At 36.9% G+C, this 17,943-nt stretch overlaps 1 protein-coding gene across 4 annotated transcripts in view; it reads left to right on the plus strand.

Moving 5' to 3' along the window:
• TYW1 (tRNA-yW synthesizing protein 1 homolog) overlaps positions 1-17,943 on the plus strand; it is a 222,014-nt gene that overhangs the window by 110,930 nt on the left and 93,141 nt on the right. For all 4 annotated transcript variants that reach the window (XM_060032201.1, XM_060032199.1, XM_060032200.1 and 1 more), the window contains one exon: positions 14,367-14,477. In XM_060032201.1, coding sequence (XP_059888184.1) covers positions 14,367-14,477 — 111 coding nt within the window. The remainder of the gene's footprint in view (positions 1-14,366; positions 14,478-17,943) is intronic.

Raw genomic sequence — 17,943 nt, forward strand, 5'->3', positions numbered from 1 at the left:
GGCCTGTGTTTGTTTGGTTTTTTGTTTTTTTTTTTTTTTTTTTTTTTTTGCGGTACGCGGGCCTCTCACTGCTGTGGCCTCTCCCGTTGCGGAGCACAGGCTCCGGACGCGCAGGCTCAGCGGCCATGGCTCACGGGCCCAGCCGCTCCGCAGCATGTGGGATCTTCCTGGACCGGGGCACGAACCCGTGTCCCCTGCATTGGCAGGCGGACTCTCAACCATTGCGCCACCAGGGGAGCCCTGTTTTGTCTTCTTAATGATTACTCATGACTATACTCCAAAAACCTCCACTGCTCTACCTTTTATTTTCTATCCTTTTTTGTCTCTCACTAATACCGAGATCTCTTTTCTCTAACATTTCCAAGAGTAGTGATTCAAAATCCCTGTCCATTCTCATTTAAATGTTCACAGCAAAGGAAAATATATACAGGAATAAATCTCCAAGTGGTAGGATTTTACAAACAAGGAACCAGTGATCGACTTACATACATCATGAAATGATCACCACAGTAAGTTTAGTGAACATCCGTTGTCTTATATAGATACAAAATTAAAGAAATAGAAGAAAAAATATTTTCTCCTTGTGATGAGACTCTTAGGATTTACTTACTTAACAACTTTCATATGTAACATACAGCAGTGTTCATTATGTTCATAACATTTTACAAATCTTTAATTAGTATTGGGTACTATTCTGTTGGGAACAACTAAGTATTGGGTACAACTAAGGTTGTACCTTGCATCCCTAGTACTTATAACCGAAAGTTTGTGCTGTTTTGGTTCAACTGTTTTTTTCTTTTGAGATGTTTGTGATTTTCATTGACTTCCAAATGCTTTTTATTAAGGACTTAGGATCTCTTTCTGTATATATACAAATACACACATAAACATATATATGTATGTATCTATATTTTTCTAAGTATGGTACGAGACAGGGATTCTTTTTCCCCTTTATGGATTATTGATTGAGCCAGCATCATTGTTGAATAATTTATCCTTTACCCCATGATTTGTAATGACTGCCTGTTGTAATCAAGTTTTCCTGTATTCATGGATGTTTCTGAACTTTCTACTCTGTTATATTGATTAATTTTTCTGTCTTGCCCCATTACCATACTGAGTTACTACAGCTTTGTGATAAGATTGATATTTAGTACAAAAAACCCCTCCTTCTTCAAAATTGTCTTGCTTATTCTTAGCCCCTTAATACATTTTCATATTTATTTTGGGATCATTTTATCAGTTTTCTCTCCCACACAGACACACACACACAGACATAACTTTGGGATATTGATTGGAATTGCATTGAATTTACAGTTTAATTTGGGGAAATTGCCATCTTTATGAAGCCATGTCTTTGGTTGAAAGTTGCTTGTTCTGTCACTTTAATTTTTTTTGACTGAAATTTATCTTCTAATTGTAGATTCTGTTGGCTGTCTTTGTGAAATGTTACATTTCCACACATCTCTTGGAATTGTTTGCAGGCTCTTCTTGAGTAGGTGGTTGTTTTTGCTCACATGTGCACTCTAACAGGCGGCTAGGTCCAATTCCTGGTCCCGAGGCTGTTTCATTGTATATTTTTAGCCAGGTTTATTTGATTTTCATTTTTCATTTCATCTGTGTATCACTGCAGTGGGGATGGCTCAAGAGATGAGCTTAAGGTACCCCTTTGACTGTACATTCATTAATGTATAGTTTGGTAAATTATGCAAATCAGATAAGGATTTGGAATTAAAGGCTTAATTTTTGGCATTTTTGTGTCTGTATAGCAAGTACCGAACATCCTCCTTCTTCTTCCAGGCTCTTCTTCCTGTCATTCCAGATTCACTTTCTTATGAGTCAGACATGAGGTAAAGTGCTGTACACTCAGGCACATCTTGTCACTAACAGGCTTTCCAGGGAGGAAACTTTATAGGCTTACTTCAAGAACTGAGTCACCTTCTAATGAGTCTGGTTTTGCTTTTTGTGTGTGTGGGGTTTTTTTTTTTTTTTTTTTTTTTTTTGCAGAGCCAAGCTTAGGCACAAGGAGGTTGTTAACACTGGCTTACTGACAGGCTGAACGTCCCTTGACTACAAGGCATATGCATTTGGACAGTTGATCACCCAGGAAGGGAGCCTTTACTCTTTAATATTTGGGACTTGAACTTGTGAATTGTTACAAGTAGTATTTCTGGAGAAATAGATCTATCAGATTTATTGATGTTAGAGTTGTGTGGTTTCTGGCTGCCCCGTTATCCCTTTCAAATTTACTTTGTCTCAGTGGTTTTGTAAGATGTGTTCTGGGTATATCAAGATGCCCTTCTCATAACATCTTCTGCACATTTTGTGTCCCAGTGTTTCTGTCTGTTTTTGTCTGCTGCAGGATGATGGAGAGATTGTTTCCTGAGGGAACTTTGCCAGAGATTTTACTTTTTTGTCAATATCCTTGGACTTCCAAGTCGATGTGCTGCTTAGGTGACTGCCATCCGTGTTTGCACCCTGGGGTAGGCTGTAACATAATCTTCTGCTTATTGATTTGTATGACATCATTCCTCTGACTTCTACTTACTCTTATGTAGATAGGCTACCTCTCTCATTTATCTTGTGTTGGTGGCCTTAGACTTCTCAGTTTAGATCTCCTACATGAAAAGTAGAGAAACCGGTCCTATGATTTTGTAGTCAAGCCTTTCTTCCTCTAGAAATCTTACCATTTATTTATGATCTTTTATTTATTTTGGTTTTGTCTTTAGCTCTTTACATTGTCTCCCTTATTAATCGTCTTTTCTTTTTTTTCTTTGTTCTCATTTCTTTCCTTTTCCTTGAATTTCCATATTTAAAATTTCTGTGTTCATGGCTCTCAGGGTAATGGTCATTTTTGCACTGTGAAAACTGTCCTGTTCAGAATGCCAGTAGAACCTTACCTCTTCTATTCTCTCCCAACCTCCAAAGGATGGAGAAACACCGCTCCATATTACTCCTTTGCTTTTCTGACATGTAAATACTGCTGGCTTTTTTTTTTTTTATCCTGTAGTGGGGATTTTTTTTTTCCTGCTATTGAGTGTTTACTTACAGCTTGTCTTTATACAGCTGCCAGTGCTCTTAGCCTCTATTGTGTTCGCATTTTGCACTTCTTGGCTTCCTCTTCTTGTGGTTTTTCAATAGATGAACTTATAGTAGCCCTTTGACCATACGTCGATTATACAGTAGGCCCTCCATATCCACCAGTTCCGCATCCACAGATTCAACCAACCACGGATCGAAAATATTCGGAAAAAAAAAATTCCAGAGAGTTTCAAAAAGGAAAACTTAGGGCTTCCCTGGTGGCGCAGTGGTTGAGAGTCCGCCTGCTGATGCAGGGGACACGGGTTCGTGCCCCGGTCTGGGAAGATCCCACATGCCGCGGAGCAGCTAGGCCCGTGAGCCATGGCCGCTGAGCCTGCGCGTCTGGAGCCTGTGCTCAATGGGAGAGGCCACAATAGTGAGAGGCCCGCATACTGCACACAAAAAAAAGAAAACTTAAATTTGCCTTGGAAGGCAACTGTTTGCATAGCATTTATAGTTGTATTTACAAATATGTGTGATCTCACCCTCCTCCTATTCCTTCACACAAGCAACATCTTCTTGGGTATTAACCATGTTACCAGGAGGATGTCAAGCCCTTCTTTTCGTTTTGCTATTGTGGGTAACATAGAGGTCCATGACTCTTCAAACTCTGGCCACACTCTGTCTCATATTCAAGTTGATTTGCATGGTCTTCTGAGGTTCTGCTGAACCTAAGACAAATCTTTTTCTACTTCCTTTACCAGATTTCTGGTCTTTGAGCAGGAGAATTTTGTTTAAGGCATCTGTTTAAGCATAGTTGAGATCAGGCATATCAAGAAACTGTTAAACTGATCCATTCTCATCTCAAGAGTCAGTACTATTAAAAAAATGTGTGTGTGTGTGTGTGTGTGTGTGTGTGCGTGCGCGCGCACATGAGTACAGGTTTTCTGACCCCACAACTTTTCTTGTATTTCATTCCCAGCCTTTTGTGTTTCCTTTGTGTATATGTATTTATGTCATTAATACTATGGTATGTGTACAGTTTTGTTTTTAGCTTTTTAAAAATTCAATGCTATTACATAAAAATTACCCCTCATTATTAAACATTCTTCTAAAACAATTATCCTCAGTGGGAGCAAGGGTATAGAAAAAAACAGGTCTCCCACCCCCTTCCTTCCCCTTTCTGAGAATCACATCTGCATTGAGCTCTCTTATTGTTAAGAATGTGTTTCTCCGCCATGTTGGAATTCATAACCTCTGTTTTGAAATAATCATCTTTAGTGTTAGTTAAATAGCTGTATCATAAATCATCTAGCTATTTCTTGGGATTGAACATATAGCTATTTCTTGGGATTGACATATTTATAATATCTCATTATTATAAATAAAGCTGGAATGAACATTCTTATTCATCAGTATTTGTCCACAAATTTTATCATTTCCAAAGCCTTAAAATCTTTAGAAATGCAATTATTGGATCAACATATTTGGATACTTTTCAGATTCTTTAATCATGTTGCCATGTAATTCCCAAAATGTTTGTACTGAATTATGCTTTTATCATCAGTGAATGAGTGTCTGTCTTGCTGTTCTCTAGGCAGTATTGAATATTGCTATTTAAAAATATCTTTGCCAATCTGATAAGCCAAAATGGTACCTCATTACTGCTTCAATTTGCATTTCTTTGATTACTAGTAACTCAGAACCATATTTTAGGAGACCATTTTTTCTTGTTTTGACACAGCCTCAACTCGAGTTCGTCTTGAATTGCAACTGTCAAGATAAATTGTTGAAATTAAGAGCTGTAGTCCTCGGATGTAATAACCTCATCCAGAATATGTAACACTGAAAGCTGCCTAATTAGAAGTGGCAGAATTCTAACTCATAACTGCATATTTTTAAACTTTTTTATTATGGATTTTTAAAACATTCAAGAGAAGAGAGAATAATGGAGGGAATTCCTGTGTAAGCAGTTATCAGCATTCTACATTTCATGTTTCATCTGTCTTCCCAATTTTTGGGGGGTGGGGAAGCATTGGAATATTTCAAATCAGATAAATAGTATCATTTTATCTGCAAATACTTGTGTATTTAACGCATAAGGACATATTAAAAATGGAATGCCTCCTCCCAGCACTTTGCGTATATTTTTAAATTTTCTAATAGGATTTTTATATTGAAGTGTAGTTGATTTATTTTATTTATATATATATATATATATATATATATATATATATATATATATATATATAATTTTTTTGCGGTATGCAGGCCTCTCACTGTTGTGGCCTCTCCCGTTGCGGAGCACAGGCTCCGGACGTGCAGGCTCAGCGGCCATGGCTCATGGGCCTAGCTGCTCTGCGGCACGTGGGATCTTCCCGGACCGGGGCACGAACCCATGTCCCCTGCATCGGCAGGCAGACTCTCAACCACTGCGCCACCAGGGAAGCCCCTACAATATATTTTAGTTTTACAGTAGAGTCATTCAGTATGTTTGTAGATTATACTCCGTTATAAGTTATTACAAGATAATGGCTATAATTGTTTGTGCTATACAATGTATCCTTGTTGCTTATCTGTTTTATATGTAGTAGTTTATATCTTTTAATCCCATACTCCTAATTTACCCCTCCCCCTCCCCTTTCCCCTTTCGTAACCATAAGTTTGTTTTCTATGTCTGTGAGTCTGCTTCTGTTTTGTAAATAAATTGATTTGTATTACATTTTCTGATTCCACATGTAATTGATATCATATATTTGTCTTTCTTTGTCTGACTTACTTCACTTAGTATGATAATCTCTAGGTCCATCCATGTTGCTGCAAATGGCAGTATTTCATTCTTTTTTATGGCTGAGTAATATTCCATTTTATGGATTCCATCCATTCAATAAGATGGATACCACATCTTCTTTATCCATTCGTCTATCGATGGACATTTAGGTTGCTACCATGTCTTGGCTATTGTGAATACTGCTACTATGAACATTGGTGTGCATGTATCTTTTCGAATTAGAGTTTTCATCTTTCCCAGATATATGCCCAGGAGTGGGATGCTGGATCATATGGTAACTCTATTTTTAGTTTTTAAAGGAAACTCCATACTGTTCTCTACAGTGGCTGCACCACGTTACATTCCCATCAACAGTGTGGAAGGGTTCCCTTTTCTCCACACCCTCTTTAGCATTTAATATTTGTAGACTTTCTGATGATCGCCATTCTGACCAGCATGAGGTGATACCTCATTGTAGTTTTGATTTTCATTTTGGTTTGTTTCTGGTTTCTTTTGCTGTGCAAAAGCTTATAAGTTATTTTTTTTTTAAGCCCCTCATTTTCTGTCTTCCTCCTTACGTTGTTAATTTCACAGATTACGTTTTATACATTGCATGCCCATTAACATAGATTTATAATTATTGTTTTAGGTATATGTGTTTTAAATCACATAGGAATAAAAAAAGGAATTAGAAACCAAAAATAGAAAATACTGGCTTTCACATTTACATATTTAGTTATCTTTATCACAGTTTTTTACTCATGATTTCAGGTTGCTGTCTGGTGTCCTTTCATGTCATCCTGAAGCATTCCCTTTAGCATTTCTTCTGTGGCAGTTCTGCTAATGATGAACTCCCTGAGCTTTTGTTTATCTGGAAATGACTTTATTTATTTATTGCTGCATTGGGTCTTTGTTGCTGCGTGTGGGCTTTCTCTAGTTGCAGCGAGCGGGGGCTACTTTTCGTTGCGGTGCGCAGGCTTCGCATTGCGGTGGCTTCTCTTGTTGTGGAGCACGGGCTTCAGTAGTTGTAGCATGTGGGCTCAGTAGTTGTGGCTTGCGGGCTCTAGAGCGCAGGCTCAGTAGTTGTGGCGCACTGGCTTAGCTGCTCCGCAGCATGTGGGATCTTCCCCAACCAGGGCTTGAACCCATGTCCCCTGCATTGGCAGGTGGATTCTTAACCACTGTGCCACCAGGGAAGTCCCTCTCCTTTATTTTTGAAGTATAGTTTTACCAGATGTAGAATTCTTCGTTGATAGTTTTTTTCTTTCAGCAATTTAAATATGTCATCCTGCTGTCTCCTGACTGTTATGGTTGATGGTGAGAAATAGGCTCTGATCTTATCAAGGATCCCTGTACATGACAAGTCACTTCTCTTTTGCTGCTTTCAAGATTCTCTCTGTCTTTTGACAGTTTGATTATAATATATCTCAGTGTGCATCTCTTTGAGTTTATCCTACTTGAAGTTCGTTGTGCTTCTTCAATGTGTAGACTCATGTTTTTCATCAAATTTTGGAAGTTTTGGCCATTTTGTTTTCAAGTATTATTTTTTGCCATTTTCTCTCTCCTTTCCTGAGATTTTCGTAATGAATATGTTGAACGTTTCATGGTGTTCTACAGGTCTTTAAAGAGAAATGTAAATAATAAACCTACAACCCTTCTCTTACTTCTCATCCTCAGAAGTAAGCACTATTAATGGCTTGATGTGTTTCCTTCTATGATTTCTTTTCCTGTTGGGTTGGATTTTCTTCACTGAGTCTTATAACATTGTCTTTGCCCTCTTTCTTTGATCTACATTTTCAGTTATTCATTACAGTTTAATTTGGTTGGTTACTTAGTTAATTTATTTTGGAAGTAATTCTATAATAATTTTCCTGCTTGTCTTCTTTGATTATAAAGAATACTTCATTTGGCTGCATCATGAATTATATCTTTGAATTTATTTTCTAATTCTTTGCTTATTTGACATATCAGATTGACACATTTTGTTTTGTCTCCCACGAACAGTAAAAAATTTAGTTAAGTAAAGCCATTTTAAGAATAAGTATGCTTTCTAAGAACTTTGAAAGATTCATTGCCCAATTTCTAGTAGAGGCAATATATATTCCTTTGCTTTTAGAAACAATGGTCGTCAGTGAGGGATTGTTTCAATTTTAAGGTTTTTTTGTTTGTTTTAAAGAGTTTAGAATTAATTTTTTGACAAGCATGATATGACTCGGTCAGCATTCAATTTGTTTTTTTGTTTTTTAATTGGGATATAGTTGCTTTACAGTGTTGTGTTAGTTTCTGCTGTACAGCAAAGTGAATCAGCCATATGTATACACATATCCCCTCCTTTTTGGATTTCCGTCCCTTTGAGGAGCCAGGCAGGAGTGGTGGAGTCTTACCTTGCTGGTTTCCTGGTTCCTCTCCTCTTTTGGTATTAACCATTGTTGCTAATTTCTTTTCTGACTTTGGTTTTGTTCGTTTACTAGAATAAAATGTAGATTATACAACAGTCGGTACGTTGGTTGCTTGTTCACTGCTGTATCTCTAGCATCTAGTATTATACCTGGTGTACAGTGGGACCTGGTGACTGTTGGTTGAACTGATATCTGTGTGAACAAATGAATGTGTGTAACTGCTGCTGGTGGTGGTGATGATGGTAGCTAAAATTTATTCATAGTTTTCTATCTTCCAGGCTGTGTTCTAAGTTCTTTATTTGTTTTAGTTCTTTTAATTTTACAGCAATACTATGAGATATAGATACTGTTACTCTTCCTGTTTTACAGAGGCACAGAGAGCATGCCTGAGCTCACACAGCTGACTCCAGAGCCCAGTAGCTTAATTGCTACTATGTACTCTTTTCCTCATCTTATACTTTTTTCCTCTTTTCTCTCCTCCTTCCTAACTACTCAGACTTTTTCTACTTTGTACTTAATCCTTTTTTCCCTCACTTCCCTTTGATAAGCATTTAACATTTACCTTTGGAATTTTGACCTCAATTTTCACTCCATGTATTGGATTGGCCAAAAAGTTCGTTCAGGTTCTTCCGTACCACCCCGAAAGAACTTTTTGGCCAACCCAATATTTTCAGTCCGTGTATTGCTTCCCTCTAAGAAACAAACATAAGTTAAAACCCAAATTTAAACTCTGTCACAGAGATCTGGTCTGAATTCTAGAGGTTAACGTCTAGGTTTCTTGCTGCACAGCCTAGCTGCACATTGATTGTGATGTTACTTTCAGATCCACCCCTCCCTCCCATTTTATTGTGTTTGTTACTACCACTGGGGGAAAAAAGTCCTAGACTCTCAAATTAAACAGAAAATACATGAAATTATAACATGCCAGCTACTTGACACTTTTTTACAAATCTCATTGTGACATTTTACAAGTCACATTGTAGCCTGAACAGAAAGTAGCTAAACTTTTTGCCTGAATTGGATACTTTGATCTTCATTTTTGTATTCTGTAGTATTACACGAACCCTGTCCCTACTAGATAATATGCCACATTCAGAAAATCCTGCAGTAATAACTGACCAGAACCTATGCAAATTAAAATTACTAAGTAAATCCCCAAACTGGGGAAAAAAATAGGTTTTATTCAAATTAAATTACTACAATACAATCCAGTTTGTACTCCAATTTTTTCTTTCTTTTTTTTTAATCTAAAAGAAGGATAAAATAAAGTGTTAAGTATGTCCTTTGCAAAGGAAATTCCAGCTCTCGCCTCTCAAGCAACATCTGTACTCAGTTTTTGTTTTAATTTGATCTAACTGGAGTATAACACAACTTTCTTCTATAGACTTTAGGAACTGCTTTAACTAATTTTAAACAGACTTTAAAGTCTCCAAAACCATCCTATCGAGCAGGCTCCCTACAGACACAGTGAAACCCAGAATGTGAATTTCATAATTTGAAATAAAATCTAATGACATTTCTTTTTTAGTAACCCCATAGTGCTTTTCGTTGTCCTTAACAATCTGAACATTAGTAGGCTATAGATAAAAGGTAAATGTACTAAAATTAGTTATATCTGTTGATCAAAAGATATGAAGAAATCAGAAAGGAAAGCCATCAAGTGGATGAAAATATTTCTAATACAATTATAACAGCATTCTTACAGCCAGAATACATAAAGAATTTGAAAAACCCAGTAGTAAAAAGACAGCTATCCCAATAAAGAAATATTCAAAACATTTGAACAAGTACTTCACAAAAGAAGAGATCAGAATGGCCAAAAACATACTCAACTTCATCAGTAAACGGGCAAATACAAAATAGGACAGTGCAGGAATGGCTAAAGTTTAAAAGACTAACAACAAGTGTTGGTGAAGAAGAGAAGCAGCTGGAACTCTGATCCACTGCAGGTGCAAGTATGGTGAAATGACTTTGGAAACCAATTTAGCAGTATCTGCACATCCTGTGATCCAGCATTTCCACTCTTAGGAACATTCAAGAAACATCCATCGGGAGTCAGGTACAGTAACAGTCATAGCAATGCTATTTTGTAAGAGACCCAAACTGGGGAAAAAAACCAACGAACCAACAACTTTCACTAATGTAAGTATTTTCATATACTGGAGTACTAAACAGCAGCAAAAACATATCTGAAGCTAAAGTCACCATCAAACTCAGTGAAAGAATTTCAGTGAAAGAAGCCAGACATAGAAGAATATGTCATAATAGCATTTCATAAAATTCCCTAAAGCAGGAAGAACTAAACTCTAGTGTTACGAGAGAGAACAGCATTTTATAATAACTAAAAACTGGAAATAATCTAGATGTCTATCAATGGGGGAACGGTTGAATAAATTATTGTATATTTATATAATGGAATATTAGATAACGAAGAAAATGAACAAATCTCAGCATGCAGCAACATGGATGAACGTTACAAACACAGTGTTGTATGACAGAAGCAAGATGCAAAAAAGTCTATGGTTCCATGTATATAAATTTCAAACACAGGCAAAAACCTAAACTTTAATGTTGAAGTCAGGATATTAGATAGCTTTGGGGTAAAGGCAATGGATGGTGACTGGGTGATGAATATTTTCTTTGTGTTAATCCCTTGGGCTGTCCATTCGTGTTTTATGTATGTTTCTCTTTGTATGATTTCTTTCACAATTTGAAAAGGTTAAGCAACAAGAGAGAGAGTCTGCCTTGGATTCATTCTGCTTGGGTTCATATCCCAGCTTTGCTGCTTTCCAACTGTGTAACTTTGGGAAATTCACTTAGCAGCACTAGGCCTCTATTTCATATCTGTAATGTGAAGCTAATAAACCTATTTTGTAAGATTTGTTGCAAAGATGAGACAAATATTGGAATCTTTGCTAAGATGTTAAACACAACAACAGCTGGCACATAGTAAGGGCTGACTCATTGCTAACTCTTGCTATTGTTATTGTTGGTATCATTGCCAGTTTATTTGTTGAAAGGAATTTTAAACTCCCGTTGGAATTACATTATATTTAGAAATCTATCATGGCTGTCCATGTAGGCTAGTTTTTTATGGTCTCAGAAATATTTACTTTTTTCACTCTCCATGTTATTTCATAAATAATCATGCAAGTATTTTATAGATATATTTTAGAGTTGAAGTAGAATTTTCTTTGCCTTGCATTTTGTAGTTGTACATATAAGTATATATGTACCATACATATGGCATATAATAGCTAATATTTAGTATGACTTACTGCTGCCAACATGGTTCTAAGCGTTATGTAGATGGACACTTTTAATCCTGTGTAAACTCCCATTTTGCACAGATAGAAACTGAGACAGAGTTAAAGATGGCTAGTATGTGGTCTGGGATTCAGTCTGGGCTCAGAGTCCACATTTACCGCACTGCTCTATGCTAGGAAAGCTGCTCATTTTTCTATTTTTATTTGGTAACTGACCAATTGTACTTAATCTGATTTTCTTAGGTTGATTTTCTTAGGTTTCCAAGAAGCCAGCTATATCATTTGCAAGTAATTGTTTTTTGTATACTATCCACTTATTCTTTTTTTTTTTTTTTTTTTTTTTTGCGTTACGCGGGCCTCTCACTGTCGTGGCCTCTCCCATTGTGGAGCCCAGGCTCTGGACGCGCAGGCTCAGCGGCCATGGCTCACGGGCCCAGCCGCTCTGCGGCACGTGGGATCCTCCCGGACCGGGGCGCAAACCCGTGTCCCCTGCATTGGCAGGCGGACTCCCAACCACTGCGCCACCAAGGAAGCCCTATCCACTTATTCTTGTTCTTGCCTTATTGCTTTGATTTTAACTTTCAGGGAAGTGTTTATAAAAATAATAGAGTGGACATTCTGCTGTTATTCTGATTAAATAGAAATGCCTCTATTTTTTACATCTCTAAGAATGACATGGACTATTGACTGGAGAGTGTTTTCTTTATGTTAAGGATGTGTTTTTTAATTTTTGAGTTTACCAAATGGTTTTTCAGTTGTTCATTCTGTTTTAAAATCAGGGATGGGCTTTAAATGATACGAAATGTCTTTGTGTGTCTATAAGGTGATTGTATAACTTTTCTGTGTTGACCTATTGACGTGATGAATTGTATTAATATATAGTCTAATATTGAATCATCTTTGCATTTCTAGAATTTTTAACATAATGCTGAATTTCATTTGCTAAAATTTCTGTAAGATTTTTGCATATATAAGTACAAGTGAGATTGGCCTGCACTTCTCTACCATTTTTGTTAGGTTTTGGCATTGGGTGAATTCTAGCTATGTGAAGGGAATCTGGAAGATTTCTTTTTGTGCATTATACACTGCATTTTAAAAATAAGTTTTGAGTACATTTTCTGATATGGCTGCCTAATACTGTTCATCCCTAGGTTATCTTCAGACATGAGCAAAAGTAGAGAGATTGGCATTCTTTTTTTCTTTTCTTTTCTTTTTTTTTTTTTTTTGCGGTACGCGGGCCTCTCACTGTTGTGGCCTCTCCCGTTGCGGAGCACAGGCTCCGGATGCGCAGGCTCAGCGGCCATGGCTCACGGGCCTAGCTGCTCCACGGCATGTGGGATCTTCCCAGACCGGGGCATGAACCCTCGTCCCATGCATTGGCAGGCAGACTCTCAACCACTGCGCCACCAGGGAAGCCCGACATTTTTTTAAATTGAAGTATAGTTGATGTACAATATTATATGTTTCAGGTGTACAGTATAGTGATTCACAAATTTTAAAGGTTATACTCCATTTATAGTTATTATAAAATATTGGCTATATTTCCTGTGTTGTACAATATATCCTTGTAGCTTATTTTATATATAATAGTTTATACTTCTTAATCCCCTACCCCTATCTTGCGTCTCCCCCCTCCCCTCTCCCCATTGGTAACTACTAATTTGTTCTTTATATCTGAGTCTCTTTTTTGTTATATTCACTAGTTTGTTGTAATTTTTATATTCCACATATAAGTGATATCATAAAGTATTTGTCTTTCTCTGTCTGACTTATTTCACTTAGCATAATGCCCTCCAAGTCCAACCATGTTGTTGCAAATGGCAAAATTTCATTCTTTTTTATGGCTGAGTAGTATTCCATTGTGTGTATATGTGTGTGTGTGTGTGTGTGTGTGTGTATATATATATATATATATATACACACACACACACACACCACATTTTTATCCGTTCATCTGTTGGTGGACTTTAGGTTGCTTTCATATCTTGGCGATTGTAAATAATGCTGCTGTGAACACTGGGGTGCATGTAGAGAGAGATTGGTATCATTTTGTTCACGTCTTACTTCACTTTGTTTTTCTCTTGCGTATTTTGAGCCTTACTACTTAAAGCATGGTTTGAGGTTTAGCAGCATGGATACTACCCAGGAACTTGCTACAGATGGATGTAATCATGTGTACATAACTACACGTGTCACATCATCTTTGCCATATTCTATTGGTTAAAGGCAAGTTACAGGTTCTGCCCCCACTCTTCTTGTAGATTTTAAACTATCATTAATCACGTTGTTTTGAGATGTTTGAATAAGTCTTTGAACTTTTAGTAATTTGTCTAGGGTCCTGGAAGGGAGCTACAAAGTCAAAGGTATAAAGCTTTTAAAGGCTTGCATGACTGTTGTCTAATGGCTTTTCAGAAGATCAATACCTCTTTTGTTACATGGTAAACAAATAGCAACATTGACAGTTCATCAATGTGCCTTTTCTGCCAAGTAGAGATCATTAAATAATGAGGAAGCAGGAAAGAGGACAAGAGTGATTAGAAATCCTTACTGTAAATAACTTTGAGCAATTGATACCTGAAAGCCTGAAGGTTATGTGAATTAATTTTCACCAATCTAAACTGTTGGGTCAATTTACTATTTCTAACTAAATGGAATTCAGGGTATTTGTTAAGAACCTTTTGGGTGTCTTATCTAGTGTTTGATACTGTAAGTGAGAGAAGAAAAATATACCAATGTCTGTGCCTTTATAAGGCTTCTGGGAGTCTTATGACATTGTTTACGTTTTTTTCATCTTTCTACAAAATGCAACTTCAATAAATAGAAGTTCATGCCAGGTTTCACCTATGGGTTTAAGAAATTGGAAAATCTTCCTAGGTGATAAAAACAAAGTTGTGTTTTCCTCTGTTTTAGCAACAACGTACTGTCTATAGGCTGACTCTGGTGAAAGCATGGAACGTGGATGAACTCCAGGCCTATGCCAAGCTGGTGTCCCTGGGGAACCCTGACTTCATTGAGGTGAAGGTAAGCCCCTGCCGGCTAGTGTTGGGCACGTTCTCATTCTGCTTTGTTGGCCACGGTGCAATTACAATCTTCTAAAATTCTGCAGGAGGTCCCGGATGTTTTATTTATTCAGTCAGAAATATTAATCAAGATTCCTGGCACTGTTCTAGGTATTGGGGATAAGAGCAGTAAAGACTAAGCATTTGCTCTCACATATAAAAAGCTTATATTTTAGTGAGAGGTAGACCGTCAACAGAAAATGAATGTAGTGCTCACTACATAGTAACTTTAATATGCTGAGAAATAAAATACTGTTATAGTGAGTAATTGGTTGGCTTTCAACTACACTTTTACTATGGAAAACTTCAAATATATACAGAAGTAGAGAGACTGATGTAATGAACCCCATCCATCCATTACCAGCTTCAAAAATTACTAGCTCGTGTTTCAGCTGTACTCCTACCCATTTTCCTGCCCTTACCTGTGAAGCAAATCCCCACGTTATACCATTCATCCATAACTGTTTTAGTATGTATTTCTAAAAGATATGCACTCACTTTAAACACTTATTCAGAATACTGTTCTTACTAAACAGTTCTAACAATAATCTCATATATTGGAACATATAAGGTTTCAACTTGACCAGTTATTTTAACAGTATTTTTTAAAATTGAAGTAGAGTTAATATACAATATTGTGTTAGTTTCAGGTATACAGCGAAGTAATTCAGTTTTTTATATATTTATTTATTTATTTACACACACACACACACACACACACACATACATATATATATATATGTATAGTTTGTCAGGTTATTTTCCATTATAGGTTATTATAAGATGTTGAATACAGTTCCCTGTGCTATATAGTAAATCCTTGTTGTTTATTTTATGTACAGTAGTGTTTATCTGTTAATCCAATACTCCTGATTTATTCTTCCCTTCCTCTCTTTCCCCTTTGGTAACTGTAAGTTTGTTTTCTATGTCTGTGAGTCTGTTTCTATTTTGTATGTAGATTCATTTGTACTCATTTTTAGATTCCTCACATAAATGATATCATATAATATTTCCCTTTCTCTTTCTGACTTAATTCACTTAGTATGATAATCTCTAGGTCCATCCATGTTACTGCAAATGGTAATATTTCATTATTTTTTATGGCTGAGTAATATTCCATTGTGTATATATACCACATCTTCTTAAACCAATTGTCTAAAGTATTTTTTAATCTGGATCCAAATAAGGGTCAGAATTGGATTATTTCTCTCTTAAATTTCTTTTAATCTATTAGTTCCTCTTCCATGTGTTTTTTTTCCCCCTTGTAATTTATTTTGTTGGAAAAAATGGATCATTTATCCTGGTTAGTTCCCCATATTTATATTTTAGATTTTGGTGATTGCATGTTGCTCTGCCCCTTAGATTTCCCGTGGATTGTTAGTTAGATCAAAATAAGATTGATCAGATTTGTGTGTGTGTGTGTGTGTGTGTGTATGTTTGCATTTCAAGATTATTTCATTGGTCGTAGTGTATGCTTCCAGCAGGAGCCATCTAATGTCTGGTTGTCACTGTCATGTTTTTGCCAGTGTTTCTTTGGGTTACATACCTGTACGTGGATTGATGTGTCAGAGGGTAAACGCATATGCTGTTTTACTAGATATTGTGGTTGGCTGCTTTAGATTTCAAAAACAGGAAGGCTTTTCTGAGGAGATGAATCTTTTAAAAACTGATAACTGAATAGTAAGAAGCAGCACAACATGCAAAGGCTTGGGGTCAGAGCATTCTGGGCAGATGGCACAGCTGGTCCACAGAGCTCCTACATGATCTCCGTGGGGTAGTTGGAGTTGGCTGTGGTACAAGATGAATCAGAGTGGTGGGCTGGGGCCAGATTTTGTTAGGCCTTTCATGCATGGATAAGAGAATCAGATTTTATACTAAGTTTAACGATAGGCTTTTTTTTAAAACTAGGTGTGCTAGGAAGGGGTTTTAAACTGGAGAGTGATACGATCCGATTTATGATTTTGAAAGATCACCCTGCCATTGCCATGAGTGGATTATAGAGGGCAGTAGTAGAAGTAGGTAGACCGGTAACAAAACTTCTGGCAAGCAACAGATGTGATGGCGTGGGGAAGGTCATTGGAGAGGACTGGGTGCACTTGTGATTTATTTTGGAAGTAGATCCAACAGAACTTGTTGTTAGATGACATGTAGGGTATGAAAGAACAAAAAGAATCAAGAATAGCACCTGGGTTTTTGACTTAAGCAATTGTGTGGATGTGGAACAGTTTGCTGAGATGGAAAAGACCAGTGGAGAAGGGAGGCAAATTTAGGGAGTAATTGCATGAGTTCTATGTTGACCTTAATACTTTGAGATAGCTTTTAAATAATCCAAGTGTAGGTTCAAAGAAGCCACAGGTTCTATAAGCCTGGCGTTCTGGGGATAAGACAGGCCTGGCAGTAATGATTTGGAAGTCATCAGCTGTAGAGTTTTCAGAGGCAGACAGCTTTCTTGGACAACTAAGAATACACAGAATGAGAGAAAGTGACCAGACAATTAACCCAGTCTCTCAAAGCTCCACTCTTCAGTTTATGTTTATGAAGCTGGATGCACTCTGTCACATCAGAGCATGTTTCAGCTTTACAGCCGTTTTTTAGTAAGTTCAGCATTCTGCATTACGTTCCTCTGGAGGGATGGGGAGGTGAGAGGAGCAGATGAAATATTGCTGAGTGTGTAGCAGCCTCTAGTGAGGTCAAGACACTTTTCTTTTAAAATTGCTCTTAATTTCGAAAGGCTACTCTTGGCAAGAACTCTAATGATGCAGAGAGACAAGCTACACTTTAAATATACGCATCGGCTTAAGGAAACCTTGCCAACATCAGAGATTAGTGGTGTTTTAATTTATGGTTTAGCTATTAAAGAATGCTGCTTCAAATTATGCTGCAGTAAAACCTCTATTATTAACTTGGCTGGATCGCACTGTCACCTTTTTTTCTCCTTCTTTCTTTGCAGTCATGTTTCCTATAATGAAGAAGATATTTTGTAATCTGAAAAGAATCAACCAAATTTTAAAGAAAGATGGCTACTTTGTAAACAGTGTAATTCTCTGATGGGCATTTTGTAGTCGGACAAACTATTAACTAGGAAACAGATGAAGGCTTCTACTTATAGCTGAGATGTTATAATGACATAGTTTCTCTCAAACAAGATTTCCATTTTACTATTTTATCCCTGCATTTAACAAATATTTCTGAGCTGTCTTCATGTGCCAGGCCTTGTCAAAGCATCATAGGTACAAATCTTTTTTCTAAATTTGGATCTGCTGTTTGGGAAATGGATGTCTTATTGAACAAGGCAAAATCTACAGAAGTAAAATGAACTACTTTGAGAGATTTTTTTAATTGAAAAATCTTGGAGAAGTGTGTAACCTAATCACAATTTTAAACGTCTTATTTAAATTATAAAATATAAGGTAATAGACAACAGTTTG

The sequence above is a fragment of the Delphinus delphis genome, chromosome 15, assembly GCF_949987515.2.
Source record: "Delphinus delphis chromosome 15, mDelDel1.2, whole genome shotgun sequence".
In the NCBI taxonomy this organism is placed as follows: Eukaryota; Metazoa; Chordata; class Mammalia; order Artiodactyla; family Delphinidae; genus Delphinus; species Delphinus delphis.